The sequence below is a fragment of the Panulirus ornatus genome, chromosome 37 (genome assembly GCF_036320965.1).
Source record: "Panulirus ornatus isolate Po-2019 chromosome 37, ASM3632096v1, whole genome shotgun sequence".
NCBI classification, from domain to species: Eukaryota; Metazoa; Arthropoda; class Malacostraca; order Decapoda; family Palinuridae; genus Panulirus; species Panulirus ornatus.
This window is the reverse complement of record NC_092260.1, coordinates 29322602-29342253: the sequence shown is the minus strand read 5'-3', so window position 1 is coordinate 29342253 and position 19652 is coordinate 29322602. Positions and strand designations below refer to the sequence as shown.

At 46.1% G+C, this 19652-nt stretch overlaps 1 protein-coding gene across 3 annotated transcripts in view; it reads right to left on the bottom strand.

The window, feature by feature from the left end:
* LOC139760667 (uncharacterized) overlaps nt 1–19652 on the bottom strand; it is a 42071-nt gene that overhangs the window by 10364 nt on the left and 12055 nt on the right. For all 3 annotated transcript variants that reach the window (XM_071684171.1, XM_071684169.1, XM_071684170.1), the window contains exon 2: nt 3505–4662. In XM_071684171.1, coding sequence (XP_071540272.1) covers nt 3505–4596 — 1092 coding nt within the window. In that variant the 5' untranslated portion in view covers nt 4597–4662. The remainder of the gene's footprint in view (nt 1–3504; nt 4663–19652) is intronic.

The following is a 19652-nucleotide window of genomic DNA, read 5'->3' as shown; positions in this document are numbered from 1 at the left end:
CACGTTACACGGACGTTACCTACACGCACGTAACCAGTAACGCATCAGTACTATGGTAAAGTGACATGGTACCGTGATGGAAAACGCACACACCCACACTCTTTATTGTTCTCCATAAGATGGAATGAACATAATTACTGTAGTAAAACCCACCAGGGGCAGGAGTGTGGGCAACACCAGAGGCAGGAGTGTGGGCGGGGAGGTGGGCAAGAAGGCAACACAAACTTCATCCTGCAGTACCCGGAGTGACGGCTGTATAACGTAGCTTCCTATGGGGAACCGGTCTTCCCGTGTGGCCCTGGGCAGTGTTCACTGATGACGTGGACCTCCTCCCTACACCCACACCCCTCCCTATACCCTCTACCCTCTCCACCTATGTACACCTTCATCCATCTACACCGTTCCCTTATGATAAGCTAAACAATACTTAGCAGCATAGGGTAAAGCAAAGAGAATGTTACGTTTTAAGGCTAGAAATATCAACTCTAAACCTTTAGACAATGTTTACACTTGTCACCTCCCGACACCTCCCTAGTGCACCTACACTTCCCGACACCTCCCTAGTGCACCTACACTTCCCGACACCTCCCTAGTGCACCTACACTTCGCAGTTCACATCTGACCACCAAACTTTTTCAATGACGAAGAAACAATAAAGAAAACAAAAAAAGAGCAATAAAATCAATGCTGTCAACTCAGAGATCAACCATATGCACAGTGACTCATTCATGTAGATTTATTTAATATAAACAAAGCACAGACTCCAAAGAGATCTACCTTTAGTTTCCAAAATGCTAAAGTGATTTTGATATAATTTACGATAAAGCATGAAATTAAAGTGAAGGAGATGTAATACAAATGTAGACAAACGTTTCTTCAAAAGCATCATTGTAGAATGTACGTACGTCGATAATTCCAGTGTTATCTGAAGTGATGATTTGTTTTATGACAGCTTATAGTTGGCACTATGTTGACTAAGTGATATCTGACAAATATATTTACTTCAGTACTCTTACGTCCTACTCACGGCAACTCAGGGGATTAACATAAATCATGGGTCAACATAGTGGCTGATGATTGTAGACAGTCAACACTACGTGGAGGTGGATGATGGGAGGCCCACGTATGCTGGGGTCGGCACGGACCCACCCCCATCCCTCCCATGTGAGCTGGCAGGAAGACAGTAAGATCACGTAGTGAGAGTAATAGTCTGTGGCGAGGAGAGAAAGGTGATCTTAGCAATACAAATGTGAGGCCAAGGGCAGGAAGAGAGAGAGAGAGAGAGAGAGAGAGAGAGAGAGAGAGAGAGAGAGAGAGAGAGAGAGAGAGAGAGAGAGAGAGATCCTTACCAAGGTCAACCCACAGTGTTTTGGGGAGGAAACCTTTCCCTGCAACCACAACACTACGCTGGCTGCTCACTTTTGGCAGATTACTGAGGGAGAGCGAGAGCTTGGTGAAGTAACGTTAAACAAGACTGTCAGCAGCGCAAGCGTCAGTAACGAGACTACCAGCAGTGTGGGTAACGACATTAGAGGAGTGAGTGTTGTTAACGAGACAGGGCGGTGTGTGTGCCTCTCACGCATGACGGGACCAGCCACTAACGAGGGGCTATGCCCCGTCGGACGCCCCACCATACAAGCACACAAGACCAGTTTTTCTCCTGCACTCCGACTGTGTTTTCATGACTACATATGGCTGGCGAGGGCCCTGGGGCTGCCGTGGCCGGTGTGAACTGGTACCAACAAATATTCATCTCAACTTTTTGCAAGTGGAAGTAAAAATAATACAGCCATCTTGAAATCGACCCTATTTAAGCATTTTCACTGTGAATCTGGTTGAACGTACGGAGTACTGTGGAGACAGATGTACAAGTGTTTAGAAGCAACGCGGCTAACGTCATACTCGCCCGGATTATGTAATGAAGAGAGAAGCAGTACGGGGCTTAGAGGGTCGCTACGACCAACCCTCCCGCTCACACCGAACCTTTATGATGCTCCTCCAGCGGCAGAGATACACAAAGATGCCTCCGTCTTTTCGATCTTGAAGCAGTCCCTGAATCCGTCTCGGTATACACACACACAGCAGCAGCAACAGCAGTAAGGGGGATATGACAGAGTTGATCAGAGTGCGCTGAAACGGTTTGGACATATGAAAATGAGCGAAGAGAGATTGATTATGAGAATTTGCGTGTCAGAACAAGAGGGGGAAATGAGAAGGGTGAGACAGAGCGAGAGATAGAGGGATGGAGTAAAACTGTCTTTAAAGTATGTTAGCCAGAACGTTCAGGAGGGGGAGAGGAATACGTAGGGTGTAATATAGCGATGTTGTATATGGGGGACGAAGTACTATTAATGAGCTGAACCAGGGCATATGAAGTGGTCAGAGGAATGCACGGAATGACCTATGCTTTGCTGTGGAAGGAGGGCTCTGGTTTCGCTGCATTATTCATGACCGATAGAGTGGATATGAGCAAATGGGGCAGCTGCTCCTGTTACAACATTGCTGAAGAGGGGAAAATGCAAGGTTTAGATACATACACAGCATATATGCCGCAGTAAGCGGGCACTTCCAATGACAAACGGTATTCTTCGACAGCAGTATTCAAGCCATCGTCATTAATTTGGGAGCTGGGAATGTTCGCCTCCAGCTTATGGAGTTTCAGAACCAAGTAACCTACCATCCCGGTGTACAGCCTGAGATGGTAATGGTCCAGTGAAGCTCATCACTGGCGGGACCCAGCTCCAGCAAGACCCAGCCTTAGCAGGACCCAGCAATAAGGGGACCCAGCCTTAGCGGGGCCCAGACTCAGCAGGATCCAGGGATAACAAGAGATTCAGAGCCTGACGGGCCACCCTACATTCTGCCTTGAGTACGCTGCTTTCCCGCCGTGGTGACCTACAGCTTACAATGGCGTACGAGACAGTAACCCGAGGCCTGATACTGACACTGCGAGGAGAGCCTTCACTTCACCTCGACATGTGTAAACATCACTCCCATGCGTATACAGAACATCCCCACACGTGCACACATTACTCTCACACGTGTACACGTCATCCCCATACCTCTACACACAGACAACGAAACCTCGGTACATAATGTTTGCCCATTACATGACGTACAGACAGGAGAAATATGAAAGTGAAGATCCACGCTCATAAAGACATGGCACACAGGACATACAGCTTTTATCCGCAGTCATTTCTATATGAAAATGTACCTACGTTACATAACCATTACTGGATTAACAATGTCCAGGTTACTAAAAGAAGCAGCCAGTCACGTGGGCACGTAGCAACATGCAACCTGCATAAAAACCTGCCCCAGTCACCATAGACTGGGCCAGCCCACTGCCTCAGTGGTGGTCACCAGCACACTGCCTCAGTGGTGGTCACCAGCACACTGCCTCAGTGGTGGTCACCAGCACACTGCCTCAGTGGTGGTCACCAGCACACTGCCTCAGTGGTGGTCACCAGCACAAACATCTACAAACAAGTGTTTACTTACCTGGCTGTTCAACCTCGCCCGTAGGATGGAGTTTAGTCCCGAGAGTTGTTCTTCCTCGGCGACATCGACCTTCTCTTCTTCCTCGTCCTCGTAAGACTTGATGTCCTCGAGCGGGCTCTGTTTTTCCACTTCCAGTTGGTAGTCCAGATGGGTCTGTTCTTGTCGACGCTGCTGCTGCTGCTGCTGTTGCTGCTCCAGTTGCTTGGCTCGGAGGTTCTGGATGAGGTGGGAGCAGTAGGTGTAGTAAAGCATCTGCGACTGGTGCACTGCCGCTAGGAGAGCTTCAGTGTCCTTGAGAGCGGCCGTGGGCAGCAGTCCTTGAGAAAGCGTCGAGGTATGCAGGTGAAGAAGAGCGTTGAGGAGGTGTCTCCCAGGCACTCCATCACTACCTGTAAGGGGTATTCCGGCGGGGCTTCCAACCGACGAGGTTCCCGCGCCGGGCGAGTGCTGCCTCTGCCGCGGCCTCATGACTGACTGACTTAAGCCTTCTCCACCGCCCACGAGTGCATCACCATCTCCCCTGGCCAGCTCCGCCCCCAACCTTCGCCACTTATTGCTGGGCTCGTCGCCACCGCTACTACTGTTGCTGCTACTGCTGCTGCTGCTTATGGTATTGCTAGTGAGAGGGCCGCTGCTTTCTTCTGTAGATGACAGACGGAACTTTGAGTCACCAAACAGGTCAGAAGGTTTAGGAGACTCTAATCTTGCCCTCTTACATGATACCTCCGAAGAAATAGAATTCGATACGTTCCAACCCATGGATGAGGGAGGGGAACATATCTTCACTGATGGGGATTGGCATTTAGGTGGTGGGGAGTTGGTGGATGACGGTGGGGAGGTGCGGGCGTGACAGTGTCTCTTCTTGGGGATGGGAATGTACCGTCTGGCGGTGGGGGGAGGCGAAGGAGGAATGGGTTCTGGAGACAGGGTGCTGACGGGATCTATGACACACTCGACGTGGTGCTTGTGATCGTCCCTGAGGCTGGGCCAGGGGGCGTGGTGCAGCACCAGCTGACGACGGCTGCTGGTGCTCAGGTCCATTGGCACGTCCTCGTGTGGTGGCCGCCCGCCCGCCAGTGTCAGCACCTCCATGCTGCCGCCGCTGGGATACCTATTTTTCCAGCGTCGAGGTCACCACAGTGAGAGCAACGACACAACCTGGCGAGGAAAAGAAACATGAAATCTGATGGTATAACTGAACACAGTTTCCTGAATTTCTTAAAGCCAGATATGCACATCTCACTACCTGGATTGCTTAGCTTCTTCATGTGATGTTATCACCTTTATGACAGACACACGGACGCTGGTTGACACTGGATAACATGTGTGCGACACTTGTCATAAATTTTGCTGACAAACGGACAGCTCTTAACGTCACTACAACATTCAAACAACATTCAGAAAAAAATGTCATAATATTTCACTTTGCATTACAACTCTGCTGTTGTCTCATTTTCCCAAGCAACGCATTTCGTGACTCTTGTGCAGTGGTGTCACGAGGGATATCCTCCTACTTTCCGAATGCCAGTAGGAGTCATGACCAACGTTGCACACACGTCAACCAGTGCTGACCTGTCTGTCATTACCAGTGTGTACCACTGTTATCATACGACTTACTAAGGTTTTGTGTGTGTGTGTGTGTGTGTGTGTGTGTGTGTGTGTGTGTGTGTGTGTGTGGTGCCGACTTGGATCCCTTCAAATCAGAGTCAGACATTATGACAACAGCTGTTCTTCCCTCTAATCATTAATGAAGGTATATAGATCAGCTCTCTGCCAGTTAACGTCTGTTTTCTCACCATCCAACCAGGTGTACGTGACTGTCCGCTAATACGTCCGACGAGACGGTAACCAGATGACTGTAAGGAGGTACGACCATGTCTGAGGAGTGAGTGGTGCCAGTGTCATAACATTCGTGGTGGAGAGCTGTACACCAGAACTCCTGGATATGGTTCATCCATATTTCAGTCTCGCTGACGCAACATTTTCCTTGAAGAGGGCCAATATTCATCATGAGTTTTGGCAAACTATGTATATATAGCGACGGTAGGAGACCCTGGAAGGATCGTAGTCAAAGAGGTAAATCCAATGAAAAATAGATTTCCTCGTAGATCTTGCCGGCCTGAAATGATAGGTTGTCGGAGCTCAGCCGACGCTCCCGCCCGTCACTACGCAAGGTGTGATTTTGTGCCCCTCCTCCCTCCCCCACATCACCTCCCCGCCGCTCCTCAGCAGTCAACAGCGGCCTCCATATTCTCGCTTCTTCCTCCAACTCACTGGCTGTATGGAGGAAGTGGATGGCCCTATTGAGCCAGCCATCCGATTAGGTCTTAACACCTTTCCTCATGTGAAAAAACGCACCTGGAGAACGGTAGTCGAACTTCATCCTCCCCATGTGAGGCTATGTGGCTAGCATACTACCAGGCCCTACACTCCTATCATCCTCCCCATGTGAGGCTATGTGACTAGCATACTACCAGGCTTTACACCCCTATCATCCTCCCCATGAGAGGCTACGTGACCAGGGAAGCTACTGGATGCTTCATCCCACCCTCCTTCCTCCCAGGCAACGTGAGGCTGCCCTCAGGGCTCCCTCTACCTCCTTACTAGGCTGTCACTATAAAGTACTTCCTCTCCATTCCCACGTCCCCCCAGGTAAGATTACACTGCCAACCTCCCTACCCACCTTCACCCTACGCTCCTTAATTCAACTCCGCCAAGGTTAACTACAGGTAAAGGTTACATCGGGATGCATACAGCAGTACAGATTATGGTTACAGCGGGATACATGAAGAAGACCACACGAGTCGCATCAGCTTGGATCCTCACCGTGAAGAATGTCAACAAAGAAATTAACGCCTTTTCAGGAACCAGATTCACGACGTAGTTTGACGATGTTGTGACCAGTAACTTACTACCAGTAGGGAGATACTTGGTGCATGCAGGCTCCCAGCGCACTGCCTTACACACTACGCCACAGAGCCTCCGGAACAAAGATACAAGTCACAGAGAACTAGATTAAGCCTACCGTATTGTTACACGAGAGCAGCACGGCTTGCGAGCTGTGTGAGCAGCAAGTTGTGCGAGAGTCAGGCTGTATGACAGATAGGTTGTGCGAGATTCTGGCTGGGCGAGAGGCAAACCGGGGGAGAGAGACGTTGTCTGAGAAGCGAGCTGTATGGAAAGGAAGGTTGTGTGAGCTGCCCACTTGCACCGTTGGCCGCTTTACTCCTGCCTCTCCTGTTGACGTCACCCGGCACGACGATGCCACCCTTGAGTACGACGGTGTCAGCCTTCAGTATGATGCCCTGGCCTTTGGCCCAACTCACTCGAGTTGTACTGACGTGCTCAAGGGGTTGAGGAGACGAAGTATCTTGAACCATATATTGTAAGTCTTCAAATACAACAGTGTTAGCATAAACACACCGACAGTTCCCTGCATGAAAACCATAAAAATCTCATCACGAAGCTTAAACAAACGGAACGTTATGTAACATACGAGAAAAACAATAAGAATAAGAAAACGGAAGTAATCAACAGGTAATTCGGGCATAAGAAGAAACAAGGAACGTGTCTTGGAACAAGGATATGCACGGCTGGTGGAAGCCAACCGTGGCCAGGATCAAACCTGCAGTGCCTAAGGATCAGGAAACATATATAAACAAAAGTAAAAAGGAAAAGAACGAACCATGATTCAACACAAAACAAAGGAGCATCAAACTTGATCGAAATTCACTGCTTCAAAGAAGCGGCAGAGGCAGGAACTGCTAAATTTACAAAGCCTATTGCTTACAACTGAGTAGCTGATTGCAGTCACACACTGGGACTTACACACACCAGGACAGACTAGGATGGGACTGTATGCCCCGAGTCTTGCCTACGGGGGCAAAACTGGTCTAATTTTTGAGGGTGTGGAGCAAGGAATGGAATCCTAACAAAGAGATGCTATATGACACCACCTCTGAATTCAAGGCCCTTGTCACGCACATCACTTCCCTTCTAATTTCTTCACTGAGAGTTCATTATGTTGATAGTTTTGTAGGGATCATTCAGTCACGTCTGCAGAATATAACCTTATCACCAACAATTATCCTGCTCGTTGCGTGTGAAGGCTTTCCACAAGTACTGCTATACAGCAGGCACAGGAATAACTTGGGTTCGGGCGAGGCTGGTCCTCAGTACAGCTGCACATCACATACCAACTGACTTTACGTTATACTAATTCCTTCCAGCCGTTTCATTTTACACTGACCTACTATTACCTTTCATTTCTTTTTTTTTTACCGGTACTAATATAAACTCATGCATTAGTTTCTTATCATTACACATATAAATACACTAATACAATACCAGAGATCACTCACTATTATGAAATTATTCCAGATTTTCCGACATGAAAAAAAATGAATTTTGCGCGCTCGCTGATGTGCCGCCGAGCCTCCGCTCCCTCCACCTGCGGTGCTTCCTGCCCCGCGCGTCGCCTGCGTCAGCGGACCGGAGGAAACATATCAACAAGCAGAGGGAAACTGTCCACTGTAGCTGACAGCCAGATGTGTGTCAACACACGGCAGCATAACTAATATCATACACGCATACACACTCGTACAGTCACAAAGACAGACATACAAATGAAAAGACACACATACGCAGAGTAGCACACAGTAAAGTGAGCACACACACACACACACACACACACACACACACACTCTAATTGCCTTTAAGAATGTTACAAGGTTTACCACCAAGCCCCCAAAACAACCTACTTCTCCCACAGTGATCCAGGGTCTGGTTGCGCCTGGTGTAGTCATTATCCTCAAGAACCCAGGGGACCCCGACCCTGAAGAAATATATCTCCTATCGTGTATGATGAAGGCCTCACCAACAGGGAAAGAGTAATCAAAACGAGATTCTGCGAAAATGCTGAGCTAACGCGCAGAGAGAGAGAGAGAGAGAGAGAGAGAGAGAGAGAGAGAGAGAGAGAGAGAGAGAGAGAGAGAGAGGATCCATCATCATTTCCAGCCGTGTATGAGGACCCTTCACCAGTGTTGGTGACCTGAAGCACTGCTCCCTCACCCTGACGGTCAGACTTGAAACTGAAGGGTCACACGGTACGCCTCCAAGGTGAGATGCTGCCGTAATTTCTCGTCTCCGTTCCACTGTTGTCGTCGCAAATGATCATGATTTCTCATTTTCTTATCGGTAACTACTCTGGTTATCTTACTGATGATAAGAACTATATCAATGTATTTACTGGAGGGACGTGAGAGGCCAACTGAGGATTTGTTAAACAGTAGCGGAGAACGCAGAGGTTCTGGTCGTCTGGAAAGACTGTGATGATGTTGCACTAGTTGATGGCCTTGACCAACACCTCACTCGTCACCTCGCTCAACTCATGTCAGTGTGTGGTGAGTTACACTCTCTAGCTTCCTCCTACTGTCATTACCAGCTTATCTTTTGACCCAGCTGTCATCCACCCTCCTGACTCCCGTTGTTACTCATATTCACGACTCCCATTGTGACATACCTCATTGATGCGCGTTGTGGCTCGCCTCTCTTGCTCGCGTTGTGGCTCGACTACCTGACTCACAGTTCGCCTGTCAACCTCAGCGGTACCTCAGCTTTTGGGGTCACATACATGGTGGTGTTTAGCAAGATGGTCAGTCATCCTTGAGGATCGAGGAGAGAGGTGTGGCCACTTGCATGAAGGCTGTATTGTATAAAGACATCGGGGATCGTAGCAAAAGCCGTCAGCGATCATGTCTCTGTCTTCATGGCAGAGTAAACTATCTTGCTCCTGCGAGAGTGTGGTTCTGGCCATCATATCACCTCTACGTTTTCCATCGTGGCCAAGAGACAACTAAAACTGCACACACAGTTTAGAGACTTTTAACTGCAACGAACATGAACCTTCACGTACACATCAGTCACCGTCTGGTGAAGATGCAATAGCGGGTCAGCTCACACTGGGAGGCAGACACTAATAAAGAGTAAATTAAGATCCTGGTGGTAGAGTTCCCGGGCCATGGTTGTGATCCCTAGTAAAAAGGAAGGTCACGTAAGGAGTGAGGGTTTCACGACTGAACCCATGACACCGTGAGGCACGAGAGTAGAAAGCCAAGATGTAGATCCTGGACCCTCAGGGGAGAGACGGCAATGTTAGCTCACACCTCTGCCTTTAAAGTGCTACAAAAGAGTTAATCAAGATGCCGAGTTTCGCATCCTGAAGCCTCACCACTCTGAAAAGCTCCGATAGCCTGATAGATAAAGCTTAAGACTCCAGCGACGACGTAGAGCTTAATCGGCGCCACTAACACGGCTTTACTGCGCCACCCTCACACAGGGTACATGGTCGGCCTGAAGGCAAATGTCACAAGCTGTCTAAGTGGAGGAAAAAAGGGGAAAGTGTGTAATTACCCATTTGTACGGCTTGGGAATGGAGTTCTTTGCTCGTGGGGCCCCGCGTTTCAAACTTTCTCTAATGATATTCAACTGTTTAAACTTTTCTATGATGTCAGCAGTCACAATTTTATCATTTTCATTCAATTAATTCTCTAGTCCTTTACTACAGAAATAAGTTTTTATATCTCTTCTCACAAATCACTTGTATAGCTTCACGTAATGGTCTCTGGTTTTTCTATCTTTGCATTTTTCTAGGAAGTGTTGACTGTTGATGTCATCAAGTTGGTATGAAAGAAAAAATGATTGTGGTTACGTGACCCTTACTCTTCTCTAACCGCTTACCAAAACGTAGTTCTCGTGATCCTGGCACCATATTCTTTTTTACTCTCATCTGTGCCTTCTATATCAGCTCACTGCTTCTTGAAGTGACTAAAGCTTTCCGTTTTCTATCATTGCAAAATCACTTGAGAGAATGAGACACAGAGAAGGCGTTCTGAAGTTCAGATGATCCTCTGGTGAGTGAAAGACAACTTGAACACATGAGGAGAACTTGGCTGTTGATCGCCGCACCGCCTGAGCACAGGAACAAAATTACTCCACGAGAACTGCCGGTGCTTCTAACCCAAGGGCAACAAGGACTTTTCAGTATGATGTCCTCTGCAGGCAGTGCTGGATGCAGGAATCTCCTAGAGCCACTGACCTGGATCTAAGGTACGGCAGGAGACTCAGCAAAGGGAATACAGCCTCATGGAGGATCTTCAATCTGCTTCTGAGAGCACCGCAGCCTCGAAACTGGAGGAGGCCAAGAGATGGGGTATTGGGGTCATACGAAAGATAATCTATAAGGAGGAGTAACCCACGACGGATACACGACCACGAAATCTTTATTCGGTACTGTTCAGGTTTCACATTAAATCAGCCAACAGATTTCGACTTTTTTTTCATTGCGTGCTTGTGGGAAGATGTCATTCATGTGTGTGACCAATGTGTACACACACCTTGGCAGTCGGTGTTGACAAACTCACGAATTTCAATCAAGTGGGAAAGAAAAAAACAACAGTGGAAACTAATCAAGATGATTAGGCAAAGAACGAAGACTTAACGCAAAATCTAGATAAAAGAAAGAAATGGGAAAAAAGCAAGTAATTATGACAGAGAATTATGTATATAAAGAAAGAGCAAATCTATTCCACAGTTTCCCTCACACGCACACACACACACACACACACACACACACACACACACACACGAAGTTTCAGATTCCCACAAAGTGACGTAAGAGTCAGCTTCATGATGCCAGCGGACGAGGGCGAAGCATCGAATTAACTTTTTTTCTTGTGCGAGGCCAAGACTTCCTTCCGTCCGCGCTGGGGCGTGACGAGCACCTTGTTGTATAATCTGCCAACTGTCTGGCGGCAGACGAGCACTTCCGCCCAGTTTGAGGTAAGCTTAGCCCCGTGGCCGCCCACGACAAGCCGTCCACCTCAGCCAGTAACCCAGATAAATAGCCAGCTCGACGGTTAGTCTATTACCCAGCCAACTAGCCGCTAAGTCAACCAGTTATCCTACCAGCTCACTAGCTACCCAGTAGGCCAGTTGATGGGACGTCCAGCCTGGCAGCCAGTGGGTAAGACAGCTGTCAGTCTGGCATCCAGTGTGTTGGACGACCAACCTGGTAGCCTGAGGGTTGGACGACCAACCTGGTAGCCTGAGGGTTGGACGACCAGCCTCAGGTGTCGTCCATCAGTAGTGTTGCTGGTGTTGGTAGAGGAAGTATGTGGCGGTATATGAAAATAGAAAATAAATGTTAAAAGAACGACCAAAATTTAAGATTTGTTTCCCTTCCTTTCCTCAACCTGGGTTGATGAACGTCACGGGAGGACGACTCTGATGACATCCGCGGGAATACTTCTGCATGATGACCTCCAGCCCTGCCCGCCATGACAGGTGGTGCAGGACGGGACGGGAGAGAGAGAGAGAGAGAGAGAGAGAGAGAGAGAGAGAGAGAGAGAGAGAGAGAGAGAGAGAGAGAGAGAGAGAGAGAGAGAGCCGGGGTGGTAGCCCTGACAGGTGGTGCAGGAGAAGAGAGCCGGGATGGCAGCCATAGCAGATGGTGCAACGAAGGGGTAGGGTGAGGGGGAAATCGTGTTGGCCAATATGACAGATGGTGCAGGGGTAGGGGGAGCCATGGTGGCCGCCATGACAGCTGGTGCGGGGGGTTGGGGGAGGGCCTGGGATAACACTGAGCAGCACCCACTTCGATCGCAGGTACTGGTGGTCGTGTGAAGGTATGAAGCACCAGCAGTCATGGCTTACTGGTGCCACCATTGTCAAAGGGGGAAGGTGGTGGAGGGGAGATGGTGATTACTAAGAAAGGGAAGGGGGGGGGGATGGTGATTACTAAGAAAGGGAAGGGGTGGGGGAGGGGAGATGGTGATTACTAAGAACAAAAAAAAGAAAAAATCACCAAAGTTAAGATCTGCGTAGAACGCTTCTCTACCTGACCAACCTTACCTGTCTATCATGTACATAAGTTCACTATCAGACAGGTCAGCTGGACAGCTCCCGAGGGTAAGTTTTCAAACGTCTCAAAAATCGCACAGATTCAAGATGGACGCCAAGTCTGTTGACAGATCGGCTTTATCTTTAGCTATACCTCTTCCCTCACACCACAAGACTCTATTAAACTTCAGCGTAACGTAGTTAAGCTTCGACGCGATGGTTGCTTACACAGGCTACGGCACAGTACTGAAAACAAGGAAAAACAACTAAACAGAAGAATGAAAGAATGGAAATAAGGAATGAGGGAGCAACGTGAACAATAATGCAAGATGGCTCACTGGGGCGAGCGACTCTAAATATAACAATGCAAACAGTGTTACTGGGAAGCTCAGGTGTGGGTCGCCTTCCTGGTGCCCGGGCCAGGGGCTGCACGCCCGCTTCAGCAGTATACACGTAGTCAGAGAACAGCGCACATACAGGTCTTGTCCAATCTATGGCTGATTCTTCTGCCCATCTATGAACATCTTTGTATCCCAGACAGATCATATGAAGGTACTCCTCGCCCACATCAATACAGGTATCACAAATGCTAGAAAATGAAATCAGTAAACACAAGATCTTCCCAGTGTTTGTGTTCATACACTATGTCTCAAAAAGTAACAAATGTATTTCATTCTTATGATGTTTTCATTGGCAAACGCTCACTCACACCGCTACAGGAAGAGTGCGAGCGAACGTTGTTACTATGAAGTAGCCAGATCCTGATAATGAAAAAGTAATCTATTTTTACTAATGACTGATATTGCTGCATCGAAATGTGTTGCACCGCAGCTGCAGCAGACGACGACGGAGGGTGTGAGGCCAGCAGAAGGGTGCCCACCACCGTGCCACATGACGACGGGAATAAGGTGATGTGTAGGGCTGGGAGGGCGACAGTCTACCCTCTCCGGCAGGACCAGGTTTACCGCTTTAAGAAGCCTAAACGCAAGTTTTCGTCGTTCCACCAGACGATCCGGGGTGATTCGCTCTGGACTTGAGGCACCTTACAACCTGATATAGGTGTGCCTTCCTACGATGGAAGCTCCTCTGAACCACTTTTCCCGTCAGTGCTGAGGCCAGCGAGCCACACTTACAGTGTGTACTCCACCGCCTGCTTGCCGCATGATGAACTACATTGTGATCAATTCGTCCAAAACAAAATGTTTTTCTTTTTGATTCCTTTACCCTGTAACAATCGCCTTGTAAGCTTAGTTATAATGTCACAACAATCTTTTCCCCGACATTCAATATCACTAGATAAGAAACCTACTTAATCAAAATGGTTGACATATTTTGCCGATCTAATCAACGTTCTTAGATAGCATTCCTTTTCACGTAAAATCTGTTTGGTTTGCAACGCACACACCAACATACATCAGCACAAGATTTTCTTCCTTCAAACTGATTCACTGTCCTAAGTGGTTAGAGTTCCTGGCGCCCACGTGGTATCGTAAGGTGGCGGGGGTTTCTGGAACCCATCTGGGACCCCTAAGTGATAGGTGTTCATGGAAGACACAAGAGCTCGGGTCGACCATCACTGTGCCAATATGTTGCCACAGAACCGCAAATTTTGTTCATAACTGCTCCACATAACTAGGGATGCGCCAGCGCGACCAACTCATTAATTTCGACCGTAGCAATTTGAAGTCCAACCAGTGTGATGAGAGAGGGAACTTCCTTACATGTGTCTGGCTACAGTTAACATCACGTGAGAGAGATTCAGTGACGCAAATCGTTCAGATTATAAACATATAATTAAAGCAAAAATTATGCCTTTTCTAACTAATTCTTTTTCGGGAACTGATGGTATGGTGGGAAGGATGACAACGATGACGAAGAAAGATGTTAATAACGCACTGATGTGGGAGTGGGGGGGGAACGGAGTGAGAGCAGGTTAGAGTGATATGGGTGGGGCGGACATGGGAGAGATAGGCTGGGGTGGGGAGAAGGCCAGGCTCGGGGAGGTGAGGAACGGGTACACCGCGGGCGGCCGGACGGGGGCGGAGAGGGAGTGAAGTTAGCTATTTATACTACCCAGCTCAGGCCCAGTCACCAGACACCCTCCGTCCCACGGACGCGTTGCAACAGGAGACTCGTCGGATCATAGCTTACGGACAGAGAACTCGTTGGACGGTAGCAAATGGACGGAGTACTCGTAGGACAGTAGCAAATGAACTCGTTGGATAGTAGTCAACGCACAGACAACTTGCCTAGACAGTAGCTAAGTACGTAGAATTTGAAAATAGCTGACAGGCGGAGGACTCGTTGGCCTGTAGCTGCGCCTGACGAGTATGCGACAGTAATGAGTATGTGGGGCAAGATCTTATGTAGTCACCTACTTGTACTGTACGGGGCTACGAGTCCTACACTCGTGGTACCTCATCATTTGAACCATCTCTACTACCACACAACTTTATAAACTTCTGTATGCTGCCCGCAGCCATCATATCCGTCAGTTTGCTACTCCTATATCATAAGACCGATTCTTAACATCCTTTCTAACAAGTGTCTTTAATTTCATGTTATCACCTCTGGTTGCTCTTATCCCTACAACTTTCAATGTGCAGCTCGCTGAATATATCCTGGTCAATGTACCTAACTGCAGTTCCAACATTTGTCAGCAGACTTTTGGATTCCTTAACTGTTCTTCTAGTGTGGGACTCTGGCGACTGGTTAGGAACGACGTCGATTCCCAAGTCTGTCTCACACTCGGACTGCTGGAGCTTATTTCCTGCCAGATGATATTCATAAAAAGACCTTCTTTCGCTGTGACCCAACCTCAGTACTTTACATTTACTTGGGTTAAACTTCAACCATTATAATCAGATTAACATATTCACGCTGGAGTCCATCCTTTCAGGTAATTCATTTACGTTGATCGAGGATGGTAATCTTAAAGCAGAACCCTGTGGTAATCCGCTGGTCATCGCGACCTAATTAGAGAAGGTTCCTCCGACATGCGTCCATTCCTCCCTTCCTCTGAGATAATCTAACCATCAAAGGATCACTCTTCCGAACAGGTGTATCATTTATGATTATTTGTAGCCATGTTACTAAAAATGATGGCGCGTCCCTCCCTCTCATCTTGGCCTAAGAATCTTTCCTGTGCATACTCTAAAATCTTGTTGCATGACTACCTACCAACATGAACATCTAAATTTCCCCCAACCATTTTTTACACATGAAATCATCCATCATCAGTAGTTTACCATCTCTGAAACGTGCGTGTTTTACAGGCTTTATGTACCATGCTGATTGCTCCTTCACTATTATCATTACTGGATCATTAGACGTCTCTGGAGGACCCTATAATACCTAAACCATTTTGCATTTCTCTCCTACAGTTCCTCTTCCTATCACGGACTGTCTGAATGCACCACCTTCCATTGTTTTCTGGAACTTAAGGCTATCACTTATTAGGACGGCCAACCGCTTCCTTTTTTGTCTTCTCCGTCATTCCTCACTGTCATGTACTGTTTTCGACTGAACATGTGTGGTATTATCTCTTTAGTAAGCTTTGCTTCCGCAACTCTAACAATATTAGGCGAATTTTCCTTTATGCTATCTTTAAATTCTTGTTCTTTACCATTTGCTATTAATCTAGCAACATTTGTAAACATTACTTTCAGTGTGTGTGTGTGTGTGTGTGTGTGTGAGAGAGAGAGAGAGAGAGAGAGAGAGAGAGAGAGAGAGAGAGAGAGAGAGAGAGAGAGAGAGAGAGAGAGAGAGAGAGAGAGAGAGGTCATCTCTAGAATTAGTGAGGATGATATAGATTCCTGGACAGCCTAAGTTAGCACAGCTGGCCATCCTCTTTCGTAGAAGCGTACAGAATTTCTGCTAACTCCTAACTCAACAGCGGCTGCTCTCACCCATGGCTCTTGCTGCTGTGGTTGTTGCAGTGAGGTTACAACCGGCTCTTGAAGTGGTTAATTTGATTCTTACTATGTGGCCGCTGTGGTTGTTTTAGTTAGTGAGTGGTTGCTGCTGTTGCTATGTGGTTGTGTTTGTTGCTTTGGCTTCTGCAGCTGTTGCCGTGTGGGTACTCCGAGTCATTACCTAGTTGTACAATATGAGGGGGTTACACTCGTGGAGCCCCATCACTTGACTATTCTTTTCTATCACGAAACATCTCAGAGTTGTGCTCATTCGCAATTATCCATTTGATTTATTCTACTCCTGTATGCGCTCGTGTGTTTTCATGACTCTCCAAACTCTATGACACACCAGATCTTCCCACTGTGTTATTGTATACTTGAAAGCCACAGTTATCAGAATTACTATAGCTGAGAGGTGCGTGTCTCTGCCTCCTCTACTATCCTAACTTACTTCAATACTTTTTTACATATTTTCTTAAGTTCGTTACTGTGGCTATCATTTGTAAAAGCAGCTACAAGAGTAAGGGGGATTCGATTGTGTGACCGAGGTAAGAATTGAGAAAAAGATAATCACGTACTTAAAAAGATAAGTAATGTCTGTGTAAAAAGTTAAGCAATGTCTGTGTATCAAGATAAGTAATGTCTGTCTATAGAGATAAGTAGTGTCTGTGCATAGAGATAAGTAATGTCTGTGTATCAAGATAAGTAATGTCTGTGTATAAAGATAAGTAATGTCTGTGTATAAAGATAAGTAATGTCTGTGTATAAAGATAAGTAGTGTCTGTGTATCAAGATAAGTAATGTCTCTGTATAAAGTAACGAGTGGTCTGCGATGAATATTACCCTCCATCACTTAACGCTGTTGAGTTGATTTATTTTTGTTTAAGGATTTGTTTAGAGAACCAACCAGCTTATCTGGCCAACGGTTCACTGAGACAGTTAATGGACACAGGTGGCTGTTGATCAATAGCTCGTGCACGCTTCATCCAGTCTCAGGAAATATACTCATCCAATCAGCGTAGTACAAGGGTCTGCTGCACTTTCTTGCCAACCCTCGCCACCTATGCGATGAATGTAAACAAATTCGACGAGAGCTGAAGATCCTCTCGTTATAACATCATCATGTTTGAAAAGTAGAAACCCAAGGTTGAATTATTCTATCTTTCGAAGGCGCTATTTAATAGCACCTTTTAAGGCATGAAATACGAACATTTGATATCATATTATATATATATATATATATATATATATATATATATATATATATATATATATATATATATATATATATATATAAGGTCTTCGATGCTGTTTCCCATATCAGCTAGGTAATGCCAGGAATAGACGACAAAAAAACCCTCATTCACTCACATTTACTCTCTAGCTGTCATGTGCAATGCACTTAAACCACAGCCCTCTATCCACAACCACGCCCCACAGACCTTTCGTGATGTACCCCGACTGCTTTATATATATATATATATATATATATATATATATATATATATATATATATATATATATATATATATCCCTGGGAGGGAGAAAGAATACTTCCCACGTATTCCCTGCGTGTCGTAGAAGGCGACTAAAAGGGGAGGGAGCGGGAGGCTGGAAATCCTCCCCTCTCTTTTTTTTTTTTCCAAAAGAAGAAACAGAGAAGGGGGCCAGGTGAGGATATTCCCTCAAAGGCCCAGTCCTCATCCTCTGTTCTTAACGCTACCTCGCTAATGTGGGAAATGGCGATTAGTATAAAATATATAATATATATATATATATATATATATATATATATATATATATATATATATATATATATATGTATATATATATACACCATTGCCCTGCTCTGCCTATAAATACCAACCATGTTTCATCATCGCCTATTCCATTCATTAATTTCCCTTAATTCTGAATATGATTACAATATGGCCTAATATTCTTACCTTACCGGCACCACTAATTACATGGTATTATTGGCGCCTGGCTATTAATACTCTAACCCCTGCTCCGCTGCCCCTACGGGGAAAGTAGTCCCCTACATGACTGCAGAGTCTCGTATGTGTGTGTGTGTGTGTGTGTGTGTGTGAAGTTTTACTTCGGCATGCGAAAGTTTTCCCTTGAATGCATAAACAAGAACTTCAGAAACTATTTCCTGTTTTTCAAATATAACTCAGCAAAATATGACTAAATTCATTCCACCAACTTTGAATCTTACAGGTTTCTAGCAAGTATTTCAAAGCTTCCCTAAAGCTTGTAAACAAATCCATCGAAACAGAATGTCTAGCCAAATCAAGCAGATCTGATAAGGTAGCTATCTACAGATCATAGCACATTTGTCTCCATCTTTGCTGATCCTGGGACGTTACAGCACCCTGAATCCCACACACCGTGTAAGAGGCAACCAGTATTCAAGGAGCAGACCATATGGTGCTGTGGCTACTGTGGTTGGCGGCACTGAGACCCACAGAAAAATATTATGTTGTTGGCTTAATGCCCATCAATCCTTGGGGGAAACTAGGCCATCCAATGCAACACACTTGTGTTGCTATTCTTATCTTACTTAACATCGGGTACTCAACCTTTAGTTTGGTCCTATTCTTTACTGAATATTTTATAATAAATCTCGAGTTAACGTTAGCAAAGCGAGAGCGATGGTGGCTCACAAGGGAACTATGGTATGAATAATGTAGTGTAATTGGAAACAAGAGAGCTGTAGGTTCCCGCCACTAAAACCAGTGATCTTTCAAGACAGTGCCAAAATAATAAACAAAGTCAGATGATTCTCGTTTCATCGTTGTAACTACGCTCTCCCTTATTGCTAATATTTGCTATCATAATAGCTATAAAAAGAACAGTTGTCGTGTTGAACACTCCTCGTTCAATATCAATAATTACAGAAAATAAACCAGTATCTAATATACACATTTCCCATATTACTATGCAGCACGAAAAACAGATAACCGTCTTTATGTTTAAAGCTAAGCCAAGAAAAAACAAAAACCTTTAATATGAATGAATATTTCTTTGGGTTCATTGTCTGGACCTCAGGCCCATCAACTGTCGGGGTCATTAAGGCCATCAACCTAAAACTGGCTCATCCACCTTAAGGAAAATTCTTTACCATCTTCAGGTGTTAAAGATAATTTACAGACTATATGCACCCTTGCTGTGCATGTGGCCTTGATATACAGAAGAAATATTACAAACGAAGCGAAAAGAATGTGTTCCCACGATGGTACGGGAGGATTTTAGATATATATATTTCGCTCATAGGCATGTTATTTTTAACTAATTTGAACGAAAAACTTTATCAAATATCGAGGAAATAGGGTG